Source organism: Channa argus, chromosome 24 (genome assembly GCF_033026475.1).
Source record: "Channa argus isolate prfri chromosome 24, Channa argus male v1.0, whole genome shotgun sequence".
Lineage (NCBI taxonomy): Eukaryota > Metazoa > Chordata > Actinopteri > Anabantiformes > Channidae > Channa > Channa argus.
Window position 1 is genome coordinate 10080782 of NC_090220.1, and position 26475 is coordinate 10107256.

At 36.6% G+C, this 26475-nt stretch overlaps 2 protein-coding genes across 6 annotated transcripts; both read right to left on the reverse strand.

The window, feature by feature from the left end:
• Window positions 1–6: 6 nt before the first annotated feature.
• LOC137108956 (RAC-beta serine/threonine-protein kinase-like) lies at window positions 7–15190 on the reverse strand. 3 transcript variants are annotated; one of them, XM_067494141.1, is made up of 14 exons: window positions 15040–15190; window positions 13690–13826; window positions 13365–13493; window positions 13093–13204; window positions 12749–12899; window positions 7833–7964; window positions 6808–6873; window positions 5854–5922; window positions 5602–5724; window positions 4433–4561; window positions 2867–3081; window positions 2698–2785; window positions 2355–2457; window positions 7–2230 (listed from the first exon to the last, which is right to left on the reverse strand). In XM_067494141.1, exons 2-14 carry the CDS (start codon window positions 13733–13735, stop codon window positions 2157–2159), a joined length of 1437 nt encoding a protein of 478 aa, XP_067350242.1. In that variant the 5' UTR covers window positions 13736–13826; window positions 15040–15190; the 3' UTR covers window positions 7–2156. The 3 variants fall into 3 exon arrangements, with proteins under 3 accessions (XP_067350242.1, XP_067350243.1, XP_067350244.1); XM_067494142.1 differs by having other exon boundaries at window positions 15082–15100; XM_067494143.1 differs by lacking the exon at window positions 5854–5922 and having other exon boundaries at window positions 15040–15179.
• A 1377-nt stretch (window positions 15191–16567) lies between these two features.
• On the reverse strand, window positions 16568–25817 carry LOC137108957 (vasodilator-stimulated phosphoprotein-like). 3 transcript variants are annotated; one of them, XM_067494144.1, is made up of 13 exons: window positions 25588–25811; window positions 21198–21369; window positions 20725–20905; window positions 20353–20401; window positions 19835–20132; window positions 19539–19642; window positions 19264–19312; window positions 19094–19136; window positions 18775–18817; window positions 18565–18654; window positions 18316–18382; window positions 17910–17967; window positions 16568–17789 (listed from the first exon to the last, which is right to left on the reverse strand). In XM_067494144.1, exons 1-13 carry the CDS (start codon window positions 25590–25592, stop codon window positions 17743–17745), a joined length of 1206 nt encoding a protein of 401 aa, XP_067350245.1. In that variant the 5' UTR covers window positions 25593–25811; the 3' UTR covers window positions 16568–17742. The 3 variants fall into 3 exon arrangements, 2 of the variants coding, with proteins under 2 accessions (XP_067350245.1, XP_067350246.1); XR_010912254.1 differs by lacking the exons at window positions 16568–17789; window positions 17910–17967 and having other exon boundaries at window positions 18775–18879; window positions 25588–25816; XM_067494145.1 differs by lacking the exons at window positions 16568–17789; window positions 17910–17967; window positions 18316–18382 and having other exon boundaries at window positions 18563–18654; window positions 18775–18879; window positions 25588–25817.
• Window positions 25818–26475: the final 658 nt, after the last annotated feature.

Consider the following 26475-nt stretch of genomic DNA (forward strand, 5'->3'; position numbering starts at 1 on the left):
AAGAGGTATTAAGACAGTTAAAAATATGTATTAGACAATTGTCTTTCGGAATTACATTCATAGACAAATAGAAATAAATTGATTACAATAACTGAAAAGCAAACATTTCATTTAACAGTATTGAAATTCCTTAATTTGAGTAGGTTCAGTGTGGAGGAAGGGAAAACAGCAAGAAGACGAGACCAAAACAAAAATGACAAAAATAACGGAAATTGTTTAACAGCACATTTGGTAAAACGAGCATTGGGAAGTTGAGCAGGTTTTCTGCAATAGCTCTTTTTTGTTTACACTCAACAGTGTAGCACCAATGTAATGCTGGGCATATTTTCTGCTACAGTATAACACCCAGTATTACAAATCTAAACAGTGTCCCTCTCCTGGTTACCGTTTTATGTTGGTAATATAAGATGGGATGGACTGAAAATAAAAAGGTCCACATTGCACAAACATAAAACAGATAATGTCATGATAGACCATGTTCATAACAAACTTGCTGCATGATTTCTCTAGCTCTACAGCTAAAATATGTTCACTCAAATCTTCTGGCACATTCAAGTCTGAAGAGCAGCAGCAGTTTAATCCACTGGAACACTGTAAAAACAGTATCGTTAACAAACACAGTGGAACAGAAGATATAAAATGTGTGAACTGTCAGCCACTTCAAACTTGTAAAGTCTCCAGCCAGTAAAGTGTAAGATGTTGAGTTCTCATCTTAAAACAAAGCAGCTTTCATAGAAAGGCTACAAAGATATAGCATATGTGTGAGTGAAATGGAAATACTACACCTTCTTGTAGTATTTCCCAATAAAGGCTAACCTTCCAAATTTGAAAATGGTCTCTGTGCCATGAAATGTGCTTTGAAATCAGGTTGGTGCTAGGGCAGATTATCTGATTTTCAATATGTTCAATAGAAGCAACAATATATAACACCTGAGTTTTGCTAAAAAAAACAAAATTATACTCTGATATCTTCGTTTCTAGATTACATTGTTTCCTATTTACCAAAACAACAAAAGGCTAAAGTTCACACGTTGTCTAACCAGAAACCATAAAAAACTTTGTCCAAAACAATCCAATTGTTTATGCCAATCAGAAACTTTTTGACCAAAGACTGTCCCTAACATTGTAAATCAGATCAGACATTATATGCCAATTTCTGGTATTGGACAGTTTTTCATGAATGGTGCAACACAGAATTCATTAAAAAATTTTTTTTTTTTTTTTTTTAAAATAAGAGCGCTTACTGAGCCTCTGAAATTATGTGGCTGGTGCGTAGCTTGCTGATCAAGAAAGATAAAAAATATGTTGCAATTAAAAAAAAAAATTTAAATTACACCTTCTGCTTTAAGGTATTTTCAATTACCATTAAATGCTGTGCCACACTTGTCAGATCTGTTAAAAATCTCAGTGTGAGATGAGTGCACACTAACTCTAGTCTTTTGTTTTCACTGCTTACAATTCACTTTGTCGAAGGTTTTCTCCATGAAGACACTTTGATCAACATGGTTTCATCTTTCATCTCTTGTTCCTGATGCATTTTGCGCAAGTATTGCATAAACAAAAACAAAAGCTCATGCTCTCACAGATTCACTATGGCAAACAGATGACATTCACTTGATATCCCCTACAGCTCAAAACACACACACACACACACAGACACACCTAACAGAAATATGCTCAACAAACTGCCAATCCTCTTCCTCCCTCATACACCTATCACCAGTGTTAATAGGTAGTTTTGAAAAAGAGCACTTAAAAAGGGTCATGAAGCAACTGTATGGCTTGTCATAAAACCTTAAAAAGAAAAGCATGAAAAAATTACTGGTGGTTTACAGTCTGAAAAAACAGCAGCAGTTTTTTATAGGCCATCTGAAGGTGCTACAGACACAGTCCATTGCTGAGTTATGCCGATGCCTATGTGAGGTACTGAAGTCCAGTTTGATACATTACAGCAATTGTGGCCAGGCTTTGTCTGTAGTGTGGATGATGGGGGGTATCTATACAACAATATGGCCACCAGCCCGGGCACTCAGGCACTTTTCTGCTGGGACTTAAACCTCGATAAAAACTGAGGTTCTGGTAATTTTATAGCATTAAGGGATGTGGCCAAGGCGTTTATACCGTGTGTGTGTGTGTGTGTGTGTGGAGAGAGGCTTTCATTCTCTTATGCTAGCAGAATAGGAGAACTGGGGAAAATGTTGGCTGGGGTCCTCAAAGTCCAGACTATTATCTGTAAGAAGACAGCACAAATTAGTAGCACAATTCCAGCCAAAAAAAAACAGAGCTTTACCCTGCAGTAATGGATCAGACACCACCCAGATGTGAAAGTCCTGCCATAGTCAAAGGATACTTACATTTGTCTGGTGGTGTAAGCGTGATGGTCTGCGCCGTGAACTCTTCATCAAAGTACCTGGTGTCTGTCTCGGATGTCACTTGTGGTTTAAAAAGTGGGGTGAGCTGAGGTGGGAAGAAGAAAATCTAAGTATACTAGTCATTCATTTCATTTGACAGCCTTCCCAAGTAAACTTTGTCTGCACATGTATTTCCATAACTCCATCCCACCCTAATGCTTACATATGCTGAAGTCTGAGTACAATGTATGTGTGTGTATATGCAAGTATATATATGTAGGCATGCATCATTATTTTTTGGGTGTTTTATACAGTGTTCCTCAAGCCTCAGAATTACAAGTCTTACCTTCTTCTGTACAACATCCTGCCAGTTGATTGTAATAAAAAACTTGTGACTCATTACTTCTTTGGCATCAATGGGCCCTCCACCTAACCTGTCAGGCCAAACAAGATCATGTAAGGATGTAGTAGGTATTTCCTAAAGGAATACACACATGGTCAGTCCAGTCAAATACCTCTGTTTCGGGTCTTTCTTGAGCAGGCCAGCCAGTAGAGACTTAGCTTCAGGTGAAAGATTTCTAGGAAAACGGATCTCCTCCATGAGAATGAGCTCAAACAAACGCTCATGGTCCTGGTTATAGAAAGGTAGACGACCGCACATCATCTCATACATAACTACACCAAGACCCCACCAGTCCACCGCCCGGCCATAGTCATTATCTTCTAAGACCTGAGGATGAACAGACATTTGCCTCATTAGGAGCATTGGAACAGTTAAATTTGGCACAGATCTGAACACACAGTATTTGGTTTATACACAGTTTTGGGATCTTTCATACCTGTGACAAGGTTTTAAATCATTTTATTAGGAAAATATCCACAGTTAGACAGGATAAAAATAATGTTACTCTTGAGTAGGGCTGCACCTAATAATAATTTTTCATCTTTAGATACTTTTTTCGACTAATCAAGATCCAATATTATCCAATTAAACTCTTTTTATTTTTCAATAAAAATATAATACCATAATATAATAACATAAGGCGGGCCACTAGGCGTGATCCCACCCAGCCACCGACGGCCACCTTGGTGCCGGTCTTGACCCCTGATAAAATTGGATGGTTGTGGCAGGAAGGGCATCTGGCGTAAAAACTCATGCCAAATCAAAGTGCAGAACATATTCCATTGTAGCGAAAGCTGTTGACCTTTTTTGATAATATAATAACATTCATATTAATGAATTTACTGCTCAAATTTTAGTGCTTGAGAGGGGCTGGATGAATGTTAACAGGCCAGTATCAGTAATATGCTAAAAACTGCAGTCCATAGCCGTCACTGATAGAGAGATGGTAGGCTAATCACAATTAAAATGCACCAGATACTAGATACTAGATAGAAAGCTTGTGTCTGATAAACAGCTGTGTGCAAAAGATGCACCCCTAATTTAGAGATTTTTTACATTAAAATAATGCATATTAAATTAGTACAAATGAATTTTTAATTATTTTATCAAGAGGGATGTAAACCTTTACACCAACGTAATTTTCATTATTTTACTCTAACTTTGTTTACATATATTCCCTGACCATTGTTATTTCTGATGTTTATAGAACATTTGTACATACTAAATGTGCATCATTATATTAGATTTAGTTTAAATGGTAAATGGTCTGCACTTATATAGCGCTTTTCTACCTATTTGCACTCAAAGCGCTTTACGCTGCTTCTTATTCACCTTCACAACACACACACACAGAACATACACAGATGGGGGAGCTGCTATGCAGCTGGCCAATGCTCACCAGGAGCAACTAAGTTGGGGTTCATGTCTTGCTTAAGGACACTTCAACATATGACCCGAGGAGCCGGGGATTGAACCAACAACTGCAAGATTGGTGGACAACTACTCTACCTTCCTGCACCACAGTCGCCCCTGTAGAATTTACACACTCTTCAATGCCATTACTGTATTACATGCAACATACAGTACAGGAGTTTAAAAGTAGACATTCCACTAAGAGATAGAATACACCCTAAGCTAGAGCTACAATAACTAAGTTTTAAGAATTTCAGTTTTTTACCTCAGGTGCAAGATACTCTGGAGTTCCACAAAAGGTTTTCATTGTAGCATCTGGAGTAATGCCCTCCTTACAAAGGCCAAAATCAGTGATTTTGATGTGACCATCTTTGTCCAGCATTAAATTCTCCAGCTGAGAGAGTAAAATAACACACATCAGACCTGTGACTCAAAATTATGGATATCATGATAAATGGGTTACTCATTAAAAATTAATAAAAAAACGAAAATCCATGTGCAGTTGTCAAAACTTCATTTTAGGATACAGATAAGTTGTTTGTGATTTTTATATTAGTCCTCATTTTAGTATAGCTTTTTAAAATACCCCAAACAAGGTAGACAGTGTCACAAAAACTAATCCTGAGTCTTGAATCATTTCAAGACTCAGGATTACTCATTAAAAATTAATAAAAATGTAGGTTGGCTAACATTTATTTTGGCCAACCTACAAAATGCATACAGTATGTTAGACTGTTTGATTAGACTCTGAATTAGGTAGTTTTGTAATTTGGATGTGGTCATCTCCCAATCTTCATCACTGGTACAAGATACATCTAGACAGAAAAATCTATCTAAGTTGTCAAAATTACTGTGCAGTGTTTTGGAATCTTTAAATGTCAACATTATGTTTTACTGTCTCATAAATGTGACAACACACTTCTACAAAATAATTTCCATTAAACAGGGCTATCTGTCTGAATGTGGTCTTACACTGCTTTCTTTAAATACTTTATATACAGTATACAGCATACATAATTAAATACCCATATCCTGAATATATCTACTTGTGTATTGTTGTTGTAATTGACTTAAATAAAAAATTATGTTTGTAAAAATTACCTTATTGCATGAATTATGTTTTACAAGATTCACTTTTTGATTCTTCATGTTTGAAAAAAAAAAAAGATTATTTTACATTCTGTCAACTAAATATTTAATGGATATTATATACTGACTACATTCTACAAACACGGTGGGCCAGAATAACATTTTGAGATAATTTCAACTGGAAAATCAACTTCATATAGTGATAAAATCGCTTGTAAATGATTAAAAACATGTCCTGTTGAAATATAAAGTTAAAATGGATGACATAATCTTTTAAGAAATCACGATGAAAACCCTGCCTGGATATTGTTTATCTCTGGTAACTGTAATAACAGATAGATTTACTTTCAGATCACGGTAAACAACATCACGTGAATGTAGGTACTCAAGTGCTGACACAATCTCGGCACCATAGAAGCGCGCACGGTCTTCTGTGAACACTCGTTCCCGTGACAGGTGGAAGAAGAGCTAAAAGAGACAAGACCAGATGGAATCGAAAAAAAATATCTGTTTGAGTGTGCACAGCAAGCTATTGACACCAAGTAATATTAGTGTATGTCCATGTGACTGATGTGTGCATGTACTGTAATGTCTCACCTCCCCTCCATTGGCATATTCCATTACAAAACAAAGCCGATCGTGGGTTTGAAAGGCATATTTCAGTGTCTGCAGGAGGAAAATTTCCATCACATTATCCAAAAAAAGATACAAATAAAAAAACAGATAAAAAAATAAACTAATAATTATATTCAAGGTTATTTATTTATTTATTTATTTAGTTTTATTTTATTTTATCTACACTGTGGTAAAACTGAACATTTTATATTTAGCGATTTACTGGCTGATTACATCCATGACTAATAAACAAACTAAATTATTCTAACTATTGCATTAAAAGGAATCGCTTGTTAGATCCTCATGTTAGTCAAATCTTTGTTTAGATCAAACAGTGTATTTACCTTAAAATGACCTACCTCAAACTGAAACAGAGTGAGATGATGGAAAAAGTATTTTCTAATGTTCTACACATGGCTTATTAATGAACATCAAATTAGAGTTTCTGAGCAAAGTTCTGCAACTGACTTGGAAAAATGATTTAAATTGTTCCAATTTTTATGGCAACATTGCAGAATGACACTGACATCCCTAAAGGTTGCTGCCAGCAGGGCCAATAGACACAAGGAAGTTATACTAGTAAGTTCTGTTGGTTGTAAGAAAAGTGGGCTTCTGAAAGAATCTAATAAATAAGTGCTCAGAAATAAAAGTTGGCTAAGTCAATTGTGCTTCTCCATTGATACATACTATATATACAGTTAATCTATGTGGACCTACACATAGAGTAAGGAGGTGGGAAAGAAATGGAAACCTCTGCACCCTCAGTGTCAGGGCATGGACATTTGTCCCACAAATAGAAAAATAACACATGTAAATGTCTGTGAAAGTACCCCACATATATTTGTGTACATGCAGAATTCATAAGTATAGTTACAGCTTCAGACTGGCCTTGCTTAAGGACAAATTTGGTTTTAAAGTACTATCAAGTGTTCTTACTGTGAGGAAGGGATGGCGTGTTTTTTGTAACACTCTGCTCTCTGTAACTGTGTGGGCCACCTCGTCCTGCCAAAACACACAATATAGTCATAAACACTGAACATGTAAAATAAAATTAAACATACAGCAATTTCAAATTTTTTATTTAATTCTGCCACTCTCTCCCTAAATCAGCAACTGCCTAGTGTGACACCACTACCAATACACCACATAGCAGATGACTGAAATATTGAGACAGACAGCAAACAGCTCAAGACTAGACAAGTGATGCTGAGTTTTGGTTGTGCAAGCCACATCAATATACAAGTTATATTTTTTAACTCTGCAGGTTCTCTACATGCCTAAAAAGACTATTTGGGTATCTCAGGACTTATACACATAAAATATTTAAATGGAAACTAGTTATTATTTGCTTTGTTTAGACATTACAAATGTTATGTCATAATTTTTATTGTAATTATTGAAACTTATTATTATTATTATATTGTTTTATTTCTGTGGTTTCTACAGCTGCAGAAGCTGTAGAACTAGTGTCCACAAAAACAGGCTTTATAGGCCTTATTACATTCAGTCAGGCTTGTATACAATTTTTCCCCAAATCACACATAAAATGGCCAACTAACTTAATGTGATTAGATGGCTTCCTTAACATCTGGGTAATATTTTTTATAATTACCCAGATATCTGTTAAAAATTAGTTTTTTTAATATCTTCTTTCAAGACCAAACAAAGCACTTTGGCAAGCAGATAGTGAACTGGAGTCATATTTAATAAAATTCTACTGAACCACACCTCTATGATGTGGTTAGGTACATAATCAAACAGTAAACACTAATTTCCAGTTTGTGCTAGAGTCAGGTGGGACAGCTCAGGTCACTGGACTAGCCCCCTACTGTCATCCTTGAGGGTGCAAAGATGATGCATTACAGAAGTGTCAGGATGAGAAGAATGAATTCTGTAGCTAAAACCAAGCATTCCTAGATGTCGGTCGTTCCCCCCCCCCCCACACACACACACACACTCACCTTTGCAATTATGACCTCTTTGCGCAGTATTTTCATGGCATAATGTACTCCACCGGACTTTTCTTTGACTAGAATCACCTTCCCAAATGTCCCCTTGCCAAGCAGCTTCAGGTACTCAAAGTCACTCATTGTCTGAAAAGTACACAAGGCCAAGGTGTAAGATCTTTGTCCTTGACGCTCTGACAGACTTTAAGATGATTTTATTTATTTTTGGATAATAAATAAGGGGATAAAAAAGAACTAAAGAGAAGAGAGGGAGGAAGTCTGGACGCTACAGTTAGCATAAAACATCAGACATCAGACTTGTGCTAACTACTCAACAATTAATGAGAAACATGAGAGAACAGGGACTGATTCAGAACCAGTCTGGTCAGGTGACGGATTAAGGTTCTAATCAGACAGGTTTTCAGGTTGCAAAACATGCGCCACATCACATTTGTTTTGAAATCTACAATTAAAAGAAAAGAGCAGCTTGCCGTGCTATTTGTTTTATTGGCAACACCCGAAATCACATCCTTAGCATAACTGCTAAACTAATGACCTGCAGTTTTGTAATACAGTTTTCAAACTTTTCCAATCCCCACTTTTTGGGGGACAGTCGGGTACAAAATGGTAATCAAATAACACTATAGATACTGTATATAGTGTTATAGATATAGTATAAAGTTCAAAAACATAGAAAATAAAAGTGTGATTGCGTTAACACTTAGCTTTACTTTGTCACTTTTCCATCATGTGCAAAAAAGTCAAGAAACAGAGAACAAGTAAAAGTAAACAATATGTGGGACTTATCACTGCATTAGCGGCATCAATGAGCTGGTTTTGCACTGCACATCTTTTCAAAACAGGGTTGCATGCTTGATATGGCTACTGTCAAGTCATGGTCAATGTTCAGCTGAGATCTGGACTTTTGTGTTTTCAGTGAAGCAACAGCTGAAAAACCCATCTCACAGAGATAAGATGAGGCGAAGGGAAGAAAAATGCTCACAGCCCTCTGCACAATGAGTGGATGCTCTTTCTCCACTCCAATCCAGAATTCACTCAGTGTCTGATCTGTAATCCTCAGCCATAGGATGGAGTCAGAGGTCATCTTGATGAATTGGTCCTCCTCAGCAGAACTGAAATCCACAATTGCTGCTGCATTGAATTGATCCAGAACCCAGCCATACTGAGCACTGTTTTTTGGGTAGTATTTTATAAAATAGTCTTCTCATAAAATAAATTTGCTACTTAATACATGGGATCACTGTGCTGCCTCCAGAAACACTGGATTCAACAACTTCACTCAAATTCTCAAAGACCTCAGTATTTTATTGATCGAGGCACCTGCCTACTTTTTTACCAGTATGACTTAACACTCGGGTGCCTCTCACCTCCCTTTAATGTGCCTGGAATTGAGTGGCATTTATCATTAAGTTACACAGGGTACTTTTCACAATGAAGCGTTCAACAGCATGGGATGTGGCCAAAGGACATCCATTTCTATGCTTTTCTGTGATTCTTCCAGTCTCTCAGTATCTCTATTGCAACCTGCTGATGGCACTCTAAGCTCAGTGGGAACTTCCCTCTAAGAGCATCCCGTTTAAAGTCTCTCAATGGCCAGGTATTGTTGATCAATTGTAAGGTGTCGTCTTGGTCTCATGATGTCAAAATGTGAACAGCATGATGAAGAGGACTGTTTAAATACAAATTGTCATTGAACTATAACATTTATTGGCCAATTCATCTATTTGACTTTTGCAGTTAATGACCCTGTTAAAGAACAGTGTGTTATGCAATCAGTACTTAAACACTGAAGAGCTGGATAAGTGCATTCAAAGATTTAGAGGCAATCAAATTAAGTTCACCTGTAAAGGCTCTAGTGCATTTTAGGTGCATACTGGAATTTTCCCCAAAAGTCAAATATCCCTAACTTTTTGTCAATAGTGTATGTTAAATACTGATTTAATGGTGAACACAGCATGCAAGACTGATTCCTGGGATTGAGGTGTATTAGAGATTTGGCCTGTAACATGTAGCAAAGGATGAATATGCAAGGCTCATTGTACAAATTGTTTTCTAAATGCATTAATTAAATAATTAATTTATTTATTAAATTTCTGTTGAATAAACACAGCGGAAAAACTCAAAACTCAAGTTCAGTTTCAGTGGGAACAGTGTTGTTAAACTCCTTGTTTTGCCAGTTCATCAAAGTCTGGAGTAAGATTTGTTGTGGCAATTCTCAGGATAGACCCGAGGTGATGTTCATGACGCTGAATGGCTGCTCACATACGTAGGTCGAACCAAACAAAGTCAGCATCTTCTGTGCCATCTTCCGGAGGTTTGGAAACATGGCTTCATAAAGTGAAACATAAAAGTCATTCAGTTTAAGAAAGCTGAACTTCTCCTTTAAGACAGAGTCAGACTGAAGATTGATCAGTTCCGATTGCACTTCTTGTGGTGCGGTTTCAGGGTCTTGTGACAGGGGACAGGAGAAGCGACGGTTGAATTCTCCGTGCAGGTCATCCAGTAAATGCTGTATTTCTTTACGTTTCACGTCGCCTCTTTCTGGGTCCCAAGTGTGGCGAAATGAGTAAAATATGTGTTTGCAATTTGTCTGGAGAATAAAGTTAGCTTAGATTTGAAGGCTGTAACATGTTTGCACAAACTGATCTTCAGGTCATCATTCAGGTCATTCAAGGGTGAAAATATGTCCACAGCAAACGCAAAATCACAAAACCAGTTCTTGTTGCTTAGCTCAGGAAATTTGTCAGATTTCCCGGCCGACTCCAAAAATACGCCAATCTACTCTCTCAGGTCCCACACTCGTTGAAGCACTTTGCCCAAACTCAACCAGCGGGCAAGAGACAGCTACAGCAACTGCTGATGATCCGCATCAGTTTCCTCTAGGAACTTGATGAACTGACGATGCTGAAGTCCCCGAAGATGCTGAAGTTGACAAGTTTTACGACTGGATTCACGACATGATAAAGCTGCAAAATAGACTTGCAAAGCGATTCCTGATGGATGATGCAGTGAAGGAAAATAACATCCTGTTCAGGGTTTTCCTCTTTCACTTTATCCTGGATTCTTTTCAGCAGCACAACTTTTTTTCCAGTTAAATTTGGTGATCCATCTGTCGTGACATTGACAAGTTTACTCCAAGGTAGCTTATGTCTCTCGATGGCAGCAGATACCGTGTTATATAAATCTTCTCCCCGAGTTGTTCCCTTCATGGACTCCATGCTAAAACAATTCTTCCGTTATGTCAAAACTATCATTAAACCCTCGGATAAAAATTAGGAGCTGAGCAGTGTCTTTTAAGTCGTTGCTTTCATCCAGTGCTAGTGAATATAACTTGAAGGACTCAGCTTTTTTGTTTATTTGGCTGGCTATATCTTCGTCAATCAGTTCCACACGGCGAGTCACAGTTCTGCGTGACAAACTGATTTTTTCAAACTTGCCTTGGCTCTCCGGACACAAAACACCTGCTGCCTCTACCATGCATTCTTTAAAAAACTCGCCTTCGGAGAAAGGCTTGCTAGCTTTTGCTAATTTGAATGCCAACAAAAAGCTTTCCTTTGTACTTGACTCTTGAATCGCTGTTTGGCGGTGAAAAAAAATGTTGCTGAGTCTGTAATTTGGCTGCCAACCTCTGAGCCGTAGCCGCCCGTTCCTGCGTTGACTGCTTGCTAGCGTAGTTAGCATGCTTCGTATTCTACTCTTTAAAAACCGCGACAGTTTCTTGGCATATTAGGCATACAGCCTTTGATCGGACTTCAGTGTGTGGATTCAGTGAAAAAATATTTTGTTTTCCACTCCGTATTAAACACTCGGTGCTCACTATCCACTTTTCTTTTCTTAGCTCATTTTTGCAGGAAGGCTCATAAGAGAAGAAGCGAGCAATACACCTGAACAAGGTTAATGTAGATGAAGTGCGCCATCTTTTGGGGAAACGTGGGCATTGCAGGGGAAAGGTAAATTCAACAAGGTTTACCCGTACCCATTTTAATATAATTTGGTCAGGTTTGGCGGGCCGGATTAATAAGCCCAACGGGCCGTGTGTGGCCCGCGGGCCTTAGTTCGCCCATGTCTGTTTTAGCCTGACCTGGCAACATGTTATCTCCTTGTCCATCTTTAACTCTCAGGAAAGTCACACATAGCTTTTTTTTTTTTTTTTTTTTTTAAACACAACTGCTTAATGATGACCGTTTTCATTTTATATTTAGGTTAGAAGTGGTCAATTTGGTAGTTAATTTGAAAGTGGAAAATCTTATCACTATGATTAGATCACCACAAATGCATTTTTCTGTATACAAGACAGAATAAAAATCTGTCCTTTAACAAATCTAGTTGTTTTAACAATTATGATGTAGCCAGTGTGTACACATGTACTTATATACATGATTCCACCCCTGCTTCTTACTATAGGTTCATTCAACTTTAGTAAAACGTAAAAAGCCAGTAAAAAGTAATTCGTGATACATATAATCCATGATCCAATAATTTTAGTAGACCTGATGGTGTTAGAAAAGAAATGTTGGTTTATAATTATAATGTAGAAAAAACTAAAACATTTATATCAGTGGTTGTGATAAATGTTCTTGCTGTGATATATACCTTCCTCTCCCTACAACACAAAGTGTTGCTTTAAATGTTGCTGTAATAAAAATACATTACATTTAAATTACATTTAAATGCAATTTTAATTTTTTACTTTATTTTGATAATTTTAATGAACAAAAATGTTCTAATTTGCATTGAATCAATTAAGAGATGGATTTGAAAACTCTACAAGAACAAAGTAACAAAATCTCACTGTGTAATTGGAAATAAGTATTATTGCCTTGTTTTTAAATGGCTTTGAAAGGACAAACCTAAACGCTGCCAACGCAGAGCTTCTTATCTCTTATGTCCCCAATAAATTATCCTCTCACCACTTTGGAGCGGATTTTGGACATAGCCACCTCCATCTCCTCCAGGCTGCTTTCACTGGGGGAGCCAAGTACATCCATTGGTTCCTCTTCCTCGTGTTCCCTCATCTTTAGACTATTTGCCACAGACTGGATTGCACGCATCCACTCTTTTCTGAAAAGAAATAAAAAAATGTATATACCGTATATTTAAACATCATTGTGAGGTAATAAATGACTTGCACCTAGAACGAAAACACCAATTATTGGGAAGTCTGTTGGATACAGGTCAGTTAATGCTATTTAGACATAACTTAAACTTTTTGGCTGAGCAACACAGCCAAGTGGAAAATTTACCCTGTTCTTACCTCTCCTCATTGTTATCCACATGAAAAGTGCGCTCAATGACTGTGGTCCACTGTAGGCAACGAATAACAAACGTGTTGGGTCGTGGTCTTTCTGTCTTCATTAACTGGCATTCTGTAAAATGCAGAACATTCATGTTAACATGAAACGCTGAAGACTGAAAAACAGGGGTCAGAACTGTATGAAACTAAAGACAGCCAAATGGAGTTTTAGAAAATAGGAAAAAATAGTTAATGTGAAAAATCCATCGAATCATTTCCCTGCGAAGGCTGACCTGCCACTGAGAAGTTGTTGAGTGGTGGGGAAGTCTGGTCATTTAAATCAGGCTTCTCCTTGTAGCCAATAAAGGAGCCATCACTCTTTAGGATGAAATACCTAGGCCTCCATGTTTTGATATATTCACCTGGATCACATAAAAAATGCAATTGCAATTTTTCAATCAATAAGAACTACATTTGAGATTAATTTTTTAGCTCAGATTCAATGACATCAGAATTCATTGTAATATTAGTGTTAATTAACATTTACAAATTATGCCAAAGGGTTTCTAACACTTATAAAAATAACAGCTAAAATAACAGCACCCTTATGCTTCTTACCTCTTTTATGGAGCCAACCCTCTTTGACTATACTAATTTCATTCATAGTGAGAGATGTATCTCAGAGCAAGTTGGGAACACTGGATCTATCTTGGCCTCTTGAAATCTCAGTCACAGTTAGCAAATTCAAACAGGACCTGCGGAATGAACCAGTGTAAGGATGATAACCTTCAAACACTTTAAAAACATAAACACTGAAGTAGTAGAAACTCACAGAAGGTAAATTAGGTTATAGACATTTAAAATATTCCACAGTTTTAAATAGTTTAAAATGTCATACATTCATTAAATAACCCATGTACCAAGCAATAATGGTAAAGACTGACAGGGTTGATCTGAAGGGCTTGGAAAGAAGCCCTTATAAATTGTTTACAACAGTTTAGAATTATGGAAGTTAACTTGTGTTGAATTGAATCTGCTCATATAGGAGGAGTCATCTTCTAGCAATGATTTTAAAACATTCTATAGACATATTGCTGCACATAAGTACCACTTTGGCTATTTAGTTTTAGTTTTTTATAAATTAATAATTGACAAACTATGAAATGTAGTTAAAAGTAGCTGGTTAAAGTTAAGAACAAAAATCTAATGTACTCCGGATTTCTTTTAGGGTTGTTAAAGTTTTAGATCTATGTGATATATCATTGAGAACGGGGCTAATGTAAACTAATGTACTAATAACGTTTATGTCTAATATTAATTTATCTTTGACATACCGTAGAAAATTACGGCTCAATAAAATTAAAAATAAAGACAGATTTTTAATCGTTTACGTTACAAGTTCAATATTTGGGCTTACTGTAACCAATCAAGACACTTCTTAAGATAACTAGCGAACTAATTTGCAGCTAGCGTTAGCTAATCTCTGCTACTGTTGTTGGCTGTTAACTAGCCTATTATTTTAACACAGACGGTGAATGCTATGCTACCAGTGATACGTTAGCTTTAACTTTTAACGTACTACTTACGGGATATTAGATGACATAACGCTAAAAATGTAATCTAGCAAATCGGCTACTAACCCCATCAGCATTTGACAGTGCATCCGGCATATTTAATGTAAAGTTAACTAGCGTTACTCCTGAAGCACAAAAAAGCAAGTAACGTTTATGACTTCTCTGCATCAAATAACCATCCATGGCTGGAGAGCAAAGCCACTTTGTGAATTAACTAATTTTGAACAGTATCTTACATTAGCTATCGTATGTCTTCTTGAAAGTTTTAAGTTAGCCTTGCTAATAGCGTGGTACTTAACGCAGCCTTATTAGTAGTCGGAAACGGGCTCCTCAACAATTCTCTAAGTCCGATATATTTTCTAAATAACCATAAAGTAACAAACATTTCACTGACTTTATCCGCAATATCTCTCGTTACAGTGCAGTTTTGACAGACCGAGTGCAGAACAGGCCATCCACACAGGAAAAACACCGTGAACTCTCTTCTTCTTGGCATTAGAAAGACGGTGCTGCTCTCCAAGCGAACACCGCCACCTGCGGGCAAAACGGTGTTACAAATTTTCAAGTTCAGATGAAATCACTGGAATTATTCCTGAAAAATGCTCGACATGGTTTTGCAGTCGTGACTAGTGGTAGAGTCACTCCTTCCATTTATAAGACTTATTTGATACTTACCAGTGGGTCGGTACGGAGTAATTTTGTTCTTTGGCGTATGTATCCCTGTGTTGTACTGACTTTGACCTGCCTGCCGAGATCCGCATTTACCGCGCAGGAGCGCAAACAGCTGAAGCGAAAAACTCCGGACAAACAATCTGTTATCAAACATAAAACTATATCTAATGCATGATTTAAAAAAAATGTAGCTTTAAATGGGGTATTTGACACCCCATTTATAATATACAGTGTCACATTCACTTTCTCAATACGACCAGCGCTTCAAACGTTTCCTAAACTTGAAATTGTCTTTGTTTACCTCTATTTGTCTTTCCATCATCACTGTGATGCTGAAATTGTACCAGTTGTCAGGTCCAGCTAAAAGGCAATCTTTCATATGTTTTCATATTTTAAGGTCTTTCTAATTCTGACCTCCTGAAACACATACATTTATTAGACCTTTCACGTTCTGCCCTCCTCTCACACACATACTGGGTTGTAACGTCGTTTTAAAAAAGCCTTATAAAGCGCCGGTGTCTTTCTGTTAGAGCATCTGTAGCTGTGCCAGAGACACCAAATCAAGACGCTGCGACTTGTCACAAGGTGTTGTCACTGGAGTACACAGGGCACAGCCATGAAAAGTAGGGGTTCAGCCCAGTTACTGTATTCACAATATCTCTCAAGAGTACAAAATTAATTTAAAAAATGTTTCTCGTGGCTCAGGGGTAGAGGATTGGGTTGGGATGCAGAAGGCAGCAGGTTTGAATCCCATCCCATCAGGTGTTGCCCCGTCCAGCCACCAAGGGTCACCTCATGCGAAATCAACATGCAAGAACAAATTCCACGGTGAGAACCCGTGAATGTAAACTGATTGATCTGTTTTAAAAGCAATATGAATTCTTACCAATCCTACTCACATGGTTATTGACCTCAAAATGTGGTTGTTACACCCAGATTTAGAACATATGTATATGGAATTTCAAGTAGCCTGGTGGTGGAGTGGTTAGCCCTGCTGCCTCACAGCTAAAAGATCCCCGTTCAAATTCCTGGCCAGCTGTGGCCTTTATGTGTAGAGTTTGCATGTTCTGTGCCTGTATGGGTTTTCTGCTGCTTACTCTTGTGTAGTTTGAATAGAGAAACAGTGGAAAAGTTATACTTAATGAATTGCAATCAAGTGGTTGTGGAGGCAAACTACATTATTCTTTTGTGTTCTGGAAACACACATATGTTGAGGATCATAAATTGCAGAAATAAAATTTCTTTAATAATAATAATATAATAACCTTTAATAATTGTGTTATACCTATAAGCATAAAGCTTTTACTTGAAAGAAATAGCTGATTTCAGCATTTGAGTTTCCCACTGCCATAGTTTAAAAATAGTGAAGTCACATCCTTTCCTATCACTAATCATACTCCTTGCTAAACTAATAGTAGAAGATTGAATAAATAACAATTATGTTTTAGTCCCAAGTTATGATAAGTTAATGATGATATGATATGATAAGCCAACACAACTAAACACTTAAAAACAATGGAACATTTTTTGACAGTACATTATAATACATTTTTTCTCTAAATTTGACTTTCTTTTACTTTAGGATTTTTTTTTTTTAATTAACATCAAGAAATCACAGCTTAACATAAGAGTTATGACATATTGAACAATAGCAGTACTGATCTTGCTCTTATTATTTTAGATGCAAAAGCTCAACAAAAGGTCAATAATGCTAAAAAGAATAAATGCTCACTGCTTCATTTGGAAAAATCACAACCAGCCATTAACTCTACATAAACACTAAACGGAAGTTCAGATTTGAGGCATTAATACTTAAGTTTACAGCTACCTTCAAAGGGAATGTGTGCTTTACTCCACGTTTGTTTGATAGCTATATTAATATAGCTATTTGTGCAGTATATTAGACATACAGTAAAACATATTGCTTTAAATCAGGTCACAACATGAAAATGCTAATCACACTCTAAAGCATCTCTATTTATAAGCACTAAAGTAAAAGATCTTATTAAGTTCTAATTGTATTTTGCCAATAACACTTATGGACTTAACTGAGTGTGTAGTTTGAAGATTTATTCTTGTAAAAGAGTCCTTTACATAGTGCTTCTTTCTTAAGCAAAAAGCTAGTTAAACTATTGCACCGTAATTATTTTTTGCAGTTGTGGGACCATATGATAATCCTTCTGTGGGCAAGCTTGAGTTTGTTGGCATTTTTTCTTTGTAGGGTAACTTTACCTGAAGTGTTTGGCATTAGGAATAACAAGATTTGTGAAAGGACTTTGTTTTCATGCAGAAAAATAACAAAATCAGATTTTGGTACTCTCAACTGGGAATGTATGCTGCATTTTGTCTTTATAAAAATAACAAAGGTTAGTTGCCAGGGAATTGCATAATAAAACATTCAAGTTCATATTCGTTTAATCCATCTTTAGTCTTCATCCTTGAATTGTGCACTTTGTAGCTCCTGAATCAGTGCTGAAAATATAACAGCATAATGTAACACAAATTAGTTTTTCAAACATTAATTTATCAATGCACTGCTTAGCTTTAAACGTGAATCTACTTACAACAGACAGCACACAAGTTAGACCTCACCTGTGATAATCTCCTCCTTCACTTTGTGAAGTTCTTTTTTCACTTCTTCAAGAATTTCCTTCAAAAACAAAGATTGCATGATACCATTGGACACTGGCCTTAACTGTTCTTCTTCGACCTAGTCTACATAATAAAATTCTGAATTTCATTTATTACATTATTTAAACACCCTTATGTGCCAGCAATGTGATATCCTGGACTGGAAGGTAAAATAATTTTAAGGACCTCTTTTTAAAAAAAACAGAGGTCACATAATGGCAAAACAAAAACTTTTTTACTAATTAAATTACTGATTTTAATAATTAAAAATTAATATTCTGGTATGCAGCAGATATAACACAGAACTGTAGTGTTATTAGATGAAGCAGGATGTTTAATGTTAAAATAGTGAAATAAAGGAACCAACCTGTTTGAGTCTTTCCATATCGGTATCACTTTCTGTACCTTCTGAGTTCTTTTTCCCCAGCTTTAACCTAAGACAGAAAGTTTAATATTATTTTCATCCAAACTTGGAATCAATGAAGTCTTTACCAAATGAGAGCCAGGATAATTAGCATTGCTAGCTTTCAGTGGTACAGCAACTGATTTACAGACAACAGTGACAAAAAAGCAAAATAAAAACATGGAGGACAGAGCTCAGTGGAGGAACTGGTACCTGGACACTGGGGGAGTGGTGGAGTTAGAAGAGGTGGATAAATTGGGACTTGGGCTTGAATCTTTTTGATTGTTGCTTAAGGGTTTGGGCCTGTTGCAAACAAACAAAGAAATAAACAAAAATATGTAAATCCCTTGAAGCAGCTGCTGGGTTTGTGTTTGTGTAATGCAATTACGTGGACAGTTAAAGTCTAAAGAATCAGTTTCTTACCTTGGCAAAGTGGCAGATCTTTCCTTTGGTTTTTCACTGATTTCTGGTGAAAACATGTATTTGTAGTATTGCAGTACAGTTCTTTTTGTATTGCATTCATTTTAGCTATAAGTTGTAGTGTAAGATGGTGTGTGTTTGTTATTTAAAATATAATACATGTTATTATACAGTTAAACAAGTTTTGTTGTTACAGAAATAAATAAATGGCAAATTTTTTTGCTATTGTGAAATAGATTTTTTCAGAGTATAATATTATGTGACACTGAGAGGATACTACTACCTCTAGCTTTATTACAGCCTTGTAAAATTTACCACTCACCTCCTAGTCCTGGGGATTTTGATACTGATAAATCAGAATCCTCCTATAGTCATTTCACATAAAAAAAGTTATGAGAATTAAATTGTACCGTTTCATTCTACAAATAAACCAGCAACGAAAAATGACAAAAAATGCAAGACCAATCATAAAAACATTGATGGCAGACTTACATTGGGAGGTTCTTCCTTTTTCGTAGCAGGGGCAGTAGAAGCTTTCCTCCTGTTTATTCAGCATTACAAGTTCCAGACAACATAGCACAGCCCACATGAACAAATGAAAACAGTTGTATAAAAGCCCAAATAGGTTAAAAACAGAGAATTCATTAACCACAGAGTTTAATGTACCATTCACTCTGGGAAGGACTATATGACTTGTAATCTAGGATTGTATTTAAAATTAATACTGTTATATTGAAAATATCTTATGTCTCCTAATAATAATTTACCTCCTAGCAAGGATGGCACTCATTTCTCCCATTAAATCACCTCCTCCACCTCCACCAGATGAGGGTGCAGGCTTGGGGGCTGGGGCTGCTCCTCCTCCCTCATCCTTGATACACAACAATATCCCCAATTGATATTTGTTTAACTGAGCAGTTTATTTAATCCTGAGATCATGGACAGCAAAGCCATCTATCATTTGGGTCCCAAATGATATCTTACCCTTTTAAAGTAGATAAAGTATGCATTGTGTGCAAGCTGGTGGAGCACACAAAAGACAAAACAGATATGTGCACCTCACCTTGGCTGTTTTACGCAGTTTGGCTCCTGCCAGAGCTGCAGCCAGGCTGTTTTCCCCTCCAATTCCACCTCCTCCTGTAGGGGGCGGTGGTGGTGCAGGTGGGACCGCGCCACCAGATGGTAGGGGTGGAGGTGCAGGTGGGGATGGTCCAGAGGAAGGTGGTGGGCCTGGAGGTGGTGGAGGTGCTGGTGGGGCGGGTGGGGCGGGTGGAGCAGCAGGGGCCACGGCACCAGCGGAGCACTGCCTATCTCTCTCCTGGCGCTCCCTCTCCTGTTGCTCCTGCCTCTGTTGCTCAAGCCTGGCCAATAATGTTCCCCATTTATGATTATGTATTTATAACTTTATCAACAGCTGTAACTCTGTAGCAGTTCTTCTCTATTTTAGGATTACGTGCTAATCATAGTAAATTAAATGTCCTCTGGTTGTTGGATAGGAAATGCAGGCAATCTGATGCTAACTAATTGAGCCTGGGAAAATTGTCATTTTGCAGCTTTACTATTATTTCAATTGAACAGTACCTTCTTTGTTGTTCCAGCTCATGTGCAGAGGGTCCAGTCTGCACTGGGCCTGAGCAGAAAACAATGATTTATGTAAAAGTGGAAACTGTGTCCCTTACAGTCCAGATTATTTAAACATCATTGCAAGCAGGTAAGTAGTCCAGAGAAAATCCAACAACAGTTCAACTTCACATTCACATTAATAGCAAACAATAATTCATAGTATACATACGTATTCTACGAAATGCATTCTACTGTATCTAATTTGAATAATTGCCTAAAAGCATATTTGTTCTTAGATTAAGTGCTGGGGTGAATAGTTGTGACTGAAAAAAACAGTCGACAGACTGACCTAATTAGGTCTAAAAAGTTCTTTTGCATTTTCGAGCTTACCTGGTCCCTTTGGTGTACTGAGAGTCTCTAATGCATGCACCATTGAGTGGGCAAACTGAGCAGCATCTTCTTTACTGCTAAAGTTCATTCCCCACACCTGTTTGTGATCCCGCCACTGGTGGAAGTTTGCTGTGGCTTGATTATACTTCATCCCTTTAATAATGGGACAGTTGATCACCACCTACCATGTACAGAAAGCAAAGGATAGTGACTGTATTGAGCATTTGAGAATTTGGAAGTCATACTTTACAAAGTTAGAGCAAAGAGTTGGTTCAGGTCTTTGTTTAAATCCAACAATTTCACAGATTGGTATTTTTATGCTTTAGGTTTTAATGCCCTAGATAATATATCAAAAAATGTCTCTGGCTGGAATTCAGCTTTAAGCATCAAGCACAAAGACTGTACTGCAATAGTACATGCTGTAAGAGCTGGATGCTTCCGTCTATTTGGCTTTGTGCACACTTGTATTTTACCTGCTGGTCGGCTTGCAGTTTGCGGCCCACCACTCTGAAGGAGTTGGCCACGGGGTTGTGATAAATTTGGACACGGCTGTAGGAAGGAGTGTCTGATCCTGCTGGCACCCAGCGCTTGGTGGCTTCATCGTACAGCATGACAGTCGCCCTTACGTTGCAGATACTGGTCTCACTTTTGGAGGGAGAGGTGATGAGAAAAACACAAGATCCAGAAGACAAAAGAAAAAGGAAGCACATAGAAACTGTAGACATCTGCAGTATGATATGCAATGTCATAGTGTAGATATAGGATGCCTGATTTTAAAAAGATTGTGTATGAGTATGTGATAATAGTGTCAGGTTAATACCATTACTGATCAATACCATTAATATGAATTATGAAGTGATTGCATCTATTTGAAGTACCACCAAATATTCTCTGTTTATAGAGGGCATGTTCATGACAACTGTTCATTACATGAACACTAATAATCAGTTTTAGTGCTTAGGTGCTCAATGTTCTGTTCTGCTCTGGGTTTCTGTCTCTGTGTTTCTGTGTACTGGAAATTCTGTTAAAAAACAAAAATCCACAACTTATTACATTCATCAGCCTATTCTAGAAAAAACAACAACAAACACGTTACCACAGGAAAGATCACCCAACACAATGGTGGGGAACAAAACCTGATACTCATTTGGTGACCATCACAGTGTGTGGCAGTGCCAAGCACCATCTACCACTAAATATTTAATTTACTGTGAATGTTATTCTGAATGTCATTCTAATCTTTATCTACTGTGAATGCTGAGGCACTCACAGAAGCATTCACATTATATTATTCTAATGTTATTCTAGTCTTTTTTATTATTATGATTAATATTATTATTATCCTGACTTCCGTTTTTGTATGTGTTTTCAAACTTAATTGGACTTAAGCAGTGTAAAGTCCTGTTAGTACCAATAGGTAGAAAAGAGCTATATAAGTGCAGAGCATTTACTATTTACTTCAGCATACTTTCAGCACAGTAGAAACATAATTTAAACTTCAGAATGTTCAGCTTTTTAAGGGCATTACTGCTTCCATTCAGTGTTTTGATGCACTGAATGGAGGGTTTATGAATGATCAGTTTCAGTGTGAGGTTCTTCTTAGTGATTTTTTAACCTCTTCATTAATGTTTTCATTAGCTGGAATGTTGGCCGAGCTAGAGTGGCTGACATTGCACACACTTGTAACTTCTCAGCTTCAACTTTTATCAACTTTTTTCTTCTTTCCCTTATTTTTCTCAGTCAACTTTCTTTCAGTCGGTTCTTTCAGTATTTGGCTGGAAGTGGAGAGAGTGCTGTCTGAAACTACCATTGGAGCCCATTACAATGGAAGTCCAGAAATGTTAAAATCGCCACTGTGCCTTTATTTTAGAGTCTTCAAATGAAGTATATCACTGTGTTTGGTGAAGCCTTCTGTTGCTCACAGTTTTTAAAAAATTTTTTTACAGGACTAATACTTTTTCACATTTTGCGAAGCAAAGTCTAAGCAATTGTCATCAGCAAATGTGACTCAGCAGATTAAAAACTGTCATTTTCATAATAATAAACATAGCCATTCAGCTTTTTGATATCTTTTATACTTTTTATAATACTCAGCCTTTTCCACAATTTTTTAAAATTCAAATGAATGGAGAGAGTCTTTAGTTCCTCTTTAGCTTTGTCATCTTTTAGCCTTTACTAGTCATGCATACTTTGGCCTACAGAAACCATTTAAACTTTGAGCAAATCACAAGACGTTCAGTTAATACTTTTCAGCTTTTTAATATCTTTTACAGTTTTTATAATAATATATATTATATATTCTAATATATATAGTATTATTTATATAATATTAATAATCGCAGTTAGTTTGATGAAGTTTTTGGAAAACAGTCGTTATGACATCAAACAATTAAACTATTTAGCTTTAACAGAAAGCCTATACATTAAAATGGTAGGGACAATTGTCAGCTTTCAGAAAATGTGCATTTTGATGACAGATTTTCTTGAAAATGGTCAAAAGCACAGAAAGTGCCACTCAATTTGTAGTGGAGTTGTTAGCGTTGGTGCCTAACAGCTAGAATTGCATGAAATTTGCATGTTCCCCCTGTACTTATGTCGGTTTCCTCCGGTTTCCTAACACACTCCAAAGACATATATTTTAGGGAATTGGTGACTCTAAATTGCCCGTAGGTGTGAATGTGAGTGTGAATGATTGTCTGTCTGCGCATGTCTCTCTGTTTTGGATGTCCAAGGTGGACCCTGCCTCTCACCCTATGACCCCTAGGATAGGCTCCAACCCCTCCATGACCCATGGATGGATAGAAAGGATGGCAGGCCCTGGAGGGGGTGTCCTTTCTCTCTGACTCCAGAGCTTACAGGAAGTGATTTTTCACAATGAAAGAATATGATAGAGACAGAAGAATCTGAATGATCTGATCTGAATGATGAATCATGCCTTACTTTAAACAGTATCACTCCCCTGAATACTTTGAGACTTGAGATTAAAAAAGGTTAAACTATCAAAGTGCTCAGCTTCTTAAAGACATCTTGGTCAGCTTTTTTCTCCTTTTTACAGTATTCAGCTGATTGGACAACATTCAAATGTAAAGGGTTCTACATATTATGACCTATTGAGATTTAAACTTTAACGTTATTGTTTGTAAGATTAATAATATTTTATAAATATATATATATATTTTTTTTTTTTACAAATTTCAGCTTTTTTACATTTTTATAATAAAAACTTTCAGCTATTTTTAAACAGTTCAGCGTTGATTCTGCTTTCAGCTAAAAATTCAGCTAAAGTTTAAGCTATTTCAGAAAAAATGGTTCAGCTTTTTTCAGCATTGCTTGGAAAACCTTTTAAGCGCCTAAGCATTCACAGTGCATTTTTTGTTTTTGGAAATGCTTTATCTAGGGAGACTTGTACTCTCCCTTGCTCTATTCTCCCTTTGTCAGATGATTCTTGATTTTATACTATTTAAGAACTTTGACTTTGCAGGAAAGCGCTTTTATGTTCCTGATAGCATGGGAAAACTTTTTCATATGGGTAGAAAAGTGAGACACTCTTTTTAAATATGTCAAATGGTAGGAGAACCAGGTTCAAAGTTTTCATTATTAACTATAGTGTAAGTCACTATATTGTGGAACTTGACAGAGAAATAGGTCATTAATGTAATATATTATCATATATTATAATTTCAGAATTAGGTGAAAGTGCTCAGTTTGCAGCAAAGTTGCAAAGACAGTGATACCAGACAGTGATGAATAATATTTTGATGAATATTTTTCCTATTATTTTTATATGTTTACTTTAATTAATTTTTTTTATATTATTTTTTAGATATTTTTTTCATTTTTATCACTGTATAAGCAACCAACAGTTAGCTTTTTTGAATGTATATACCTTTAGTTAGAATAACCTTGTAATAATAATAACACTGGTATAACTTTAGTTTAATCAAGATATCAAAAAAAAAAAAATACAAGACATGCTTAGAACATGTTTCTAGCCTTAAAATGTATATTCCTGTCCTGTACATTCCTTATCGATTCCCACCAGCTGTCATTTTTCTTCTGATTAGACCTTTTCTGTGTTTTCTCACTATCCCCACTCAATCCTCCAACCCTTAAGCACTTTCACAAGCAAACACATACTGTACATTGCTCACATATGTCTTTTTCTCTTATCTCTGTAATTTATCATATATTTCAAATTGATTAAAGGCTTTATGTACATCTGATTCTGTACCACTTAAATGCAAGTTGCGCTTTGTTACATTCAACCACGTTAAAATAATTAGACTGCAATGTATTATATTTTTGTTGTTATTTCACTTCAGCTCTATAGTTGTACACTACACATTTATTTCATGTGTGACCAGGCCTTAGTTAGAGAAATTGTGACAATATTATTAGTTCAATTCAATGTGCTTGTTGTTGGAACAGGCTGCAGCTTGTGTGAAATCTTTACTTCCTCCCAAAAAGCTCTTCATATTTTGACCACTTCCTTTGCTTACTACAATTGCCTAATATGGAATATATTATTTCACCTGTCAGTAAAACATCTATATTTCTCAAATTGTGACATCTTAACATCTAAGAATTATAAATATGCTCTGTGCAAGGGAAATGCATATCGCCCGACCCGGTCTTTTTATTCTGTACAAGTGTGAAAATGCAATAACTGCTATGAGCGCCTAATGCTTGCAGACATCAGGAAATGTAATCAAATCTAAAGAGCTTGTTAAGTAAAGTGTAGAGTTGAAAGAAAGCAGTGCTGTTCTTACAATTTTTAGTTATCTATGCATTAACAATTCAAAAGGACGTGAAAAAAGTTAAAAGTGGAATAACATTTCCACTGTCATTAAAAACATTACTCACCTCATACTGGAGCTGTAGTCACTTGCAAAGTTTCACCTGCTTTTTTAGCTTCTTCTAACCAGCTTGAAGCGTTCCCTTCTCTCTCACCAGTATATTTGCTGTCTACTGAACAAATCTGCTGTCATTCTTGTCTACACACCTTCACGCTGCTCTATCATGACATTGTTTAACACCAACCACTTGCACTTCTGCATGTCTATTTTCATTTCCTAGACACGTTTTTTCTGTCTTCCTGTTCACGTCTTCTTCACTCGTTCTTTAAGTTCTCATTTTCACACCTCCCCCCATTTTATGTCTCCCTGTGGCAAGGCTCTGATTTTTGTCTGCTTTCTACCTTTAATTATATTGTACGTTTTTTTCTTTTGTAGGAAGGGGGGATAGTTTTCAGCAAAACCTGTGCCAAGCTGCATGTATCTGTGTGTGTGTATCTGTGTCTGTGTATGTGTGCGTGTGTTGGGGGCGAAAGACAATAAGATTTACTACACTTGCACTCTGGTCCTCTTCAATTATTAATTTAAACTTTTTCAGATAATATGCTTAGAGGCATCACAGGCAATGGTTTATCATGACTTCCATTGGCTGCTTTTCTTTCATGAGCAAGGGAATGTACTCAATTGTAGTTGCACAATTATTGTATTTTATTGGTTAAAACAAACAGCAGTGTTTTACATGAATTACTGTATTAGTTATATATTCCAACAGCAGTAATGTAGAGTAATCTTAAATAAGGATTAAATCAGTAGAAAGTGTACAGACAATAAAGCTAGCAGCAACACTACAGGTACTGTAGTAGTATGTACAGTTTGCTGTAAATGTACATTTTGCTGTATCTAGGTCAGGAGATGTGAAGGCAAGCGGAAGAGTAATGAAAACCACATCAAAATATTC

Coding starts and splice junctions, on each gene's coding strand:
- LOC137108956 (XM_067494141.1), bottom strand. CDS start 13,735: ATGAATGAAATTAGTATAGTCAAAGAGGGTTGGCTCCATAAAAGAG. Junction 5,923..6,807: donor CACGCCATCCCTTCCTCACA/GTAAGAACACTT, acceptor TTCCTCCTGCAG/ACACTGAAATATGCCTTTCA. Junction 2,231..2,354: donor GCTTACACCACCAGACAAAT/GTAAGTATCCTT, acceptor GTCTTCTTACAG/ATAATAGTCTGGACTTTGAG.
- LOC137108957 (XM_067494144.1), bottom strand. Junction 18,818..19,093: donor AAAATCCCCAGGACTAGGAG/GTGAGTGGTAAA, acceptor TGTTTTCACCAG/AAATCAGTGAAAAACCAAAG. Junction 18,655..18,774: donor AGATCTGCCACTTTGCCAAG/GTAAGAAACTGA, acceptor TGTTTGCAACAG/GCCCAAACCCTTAAGCAACA.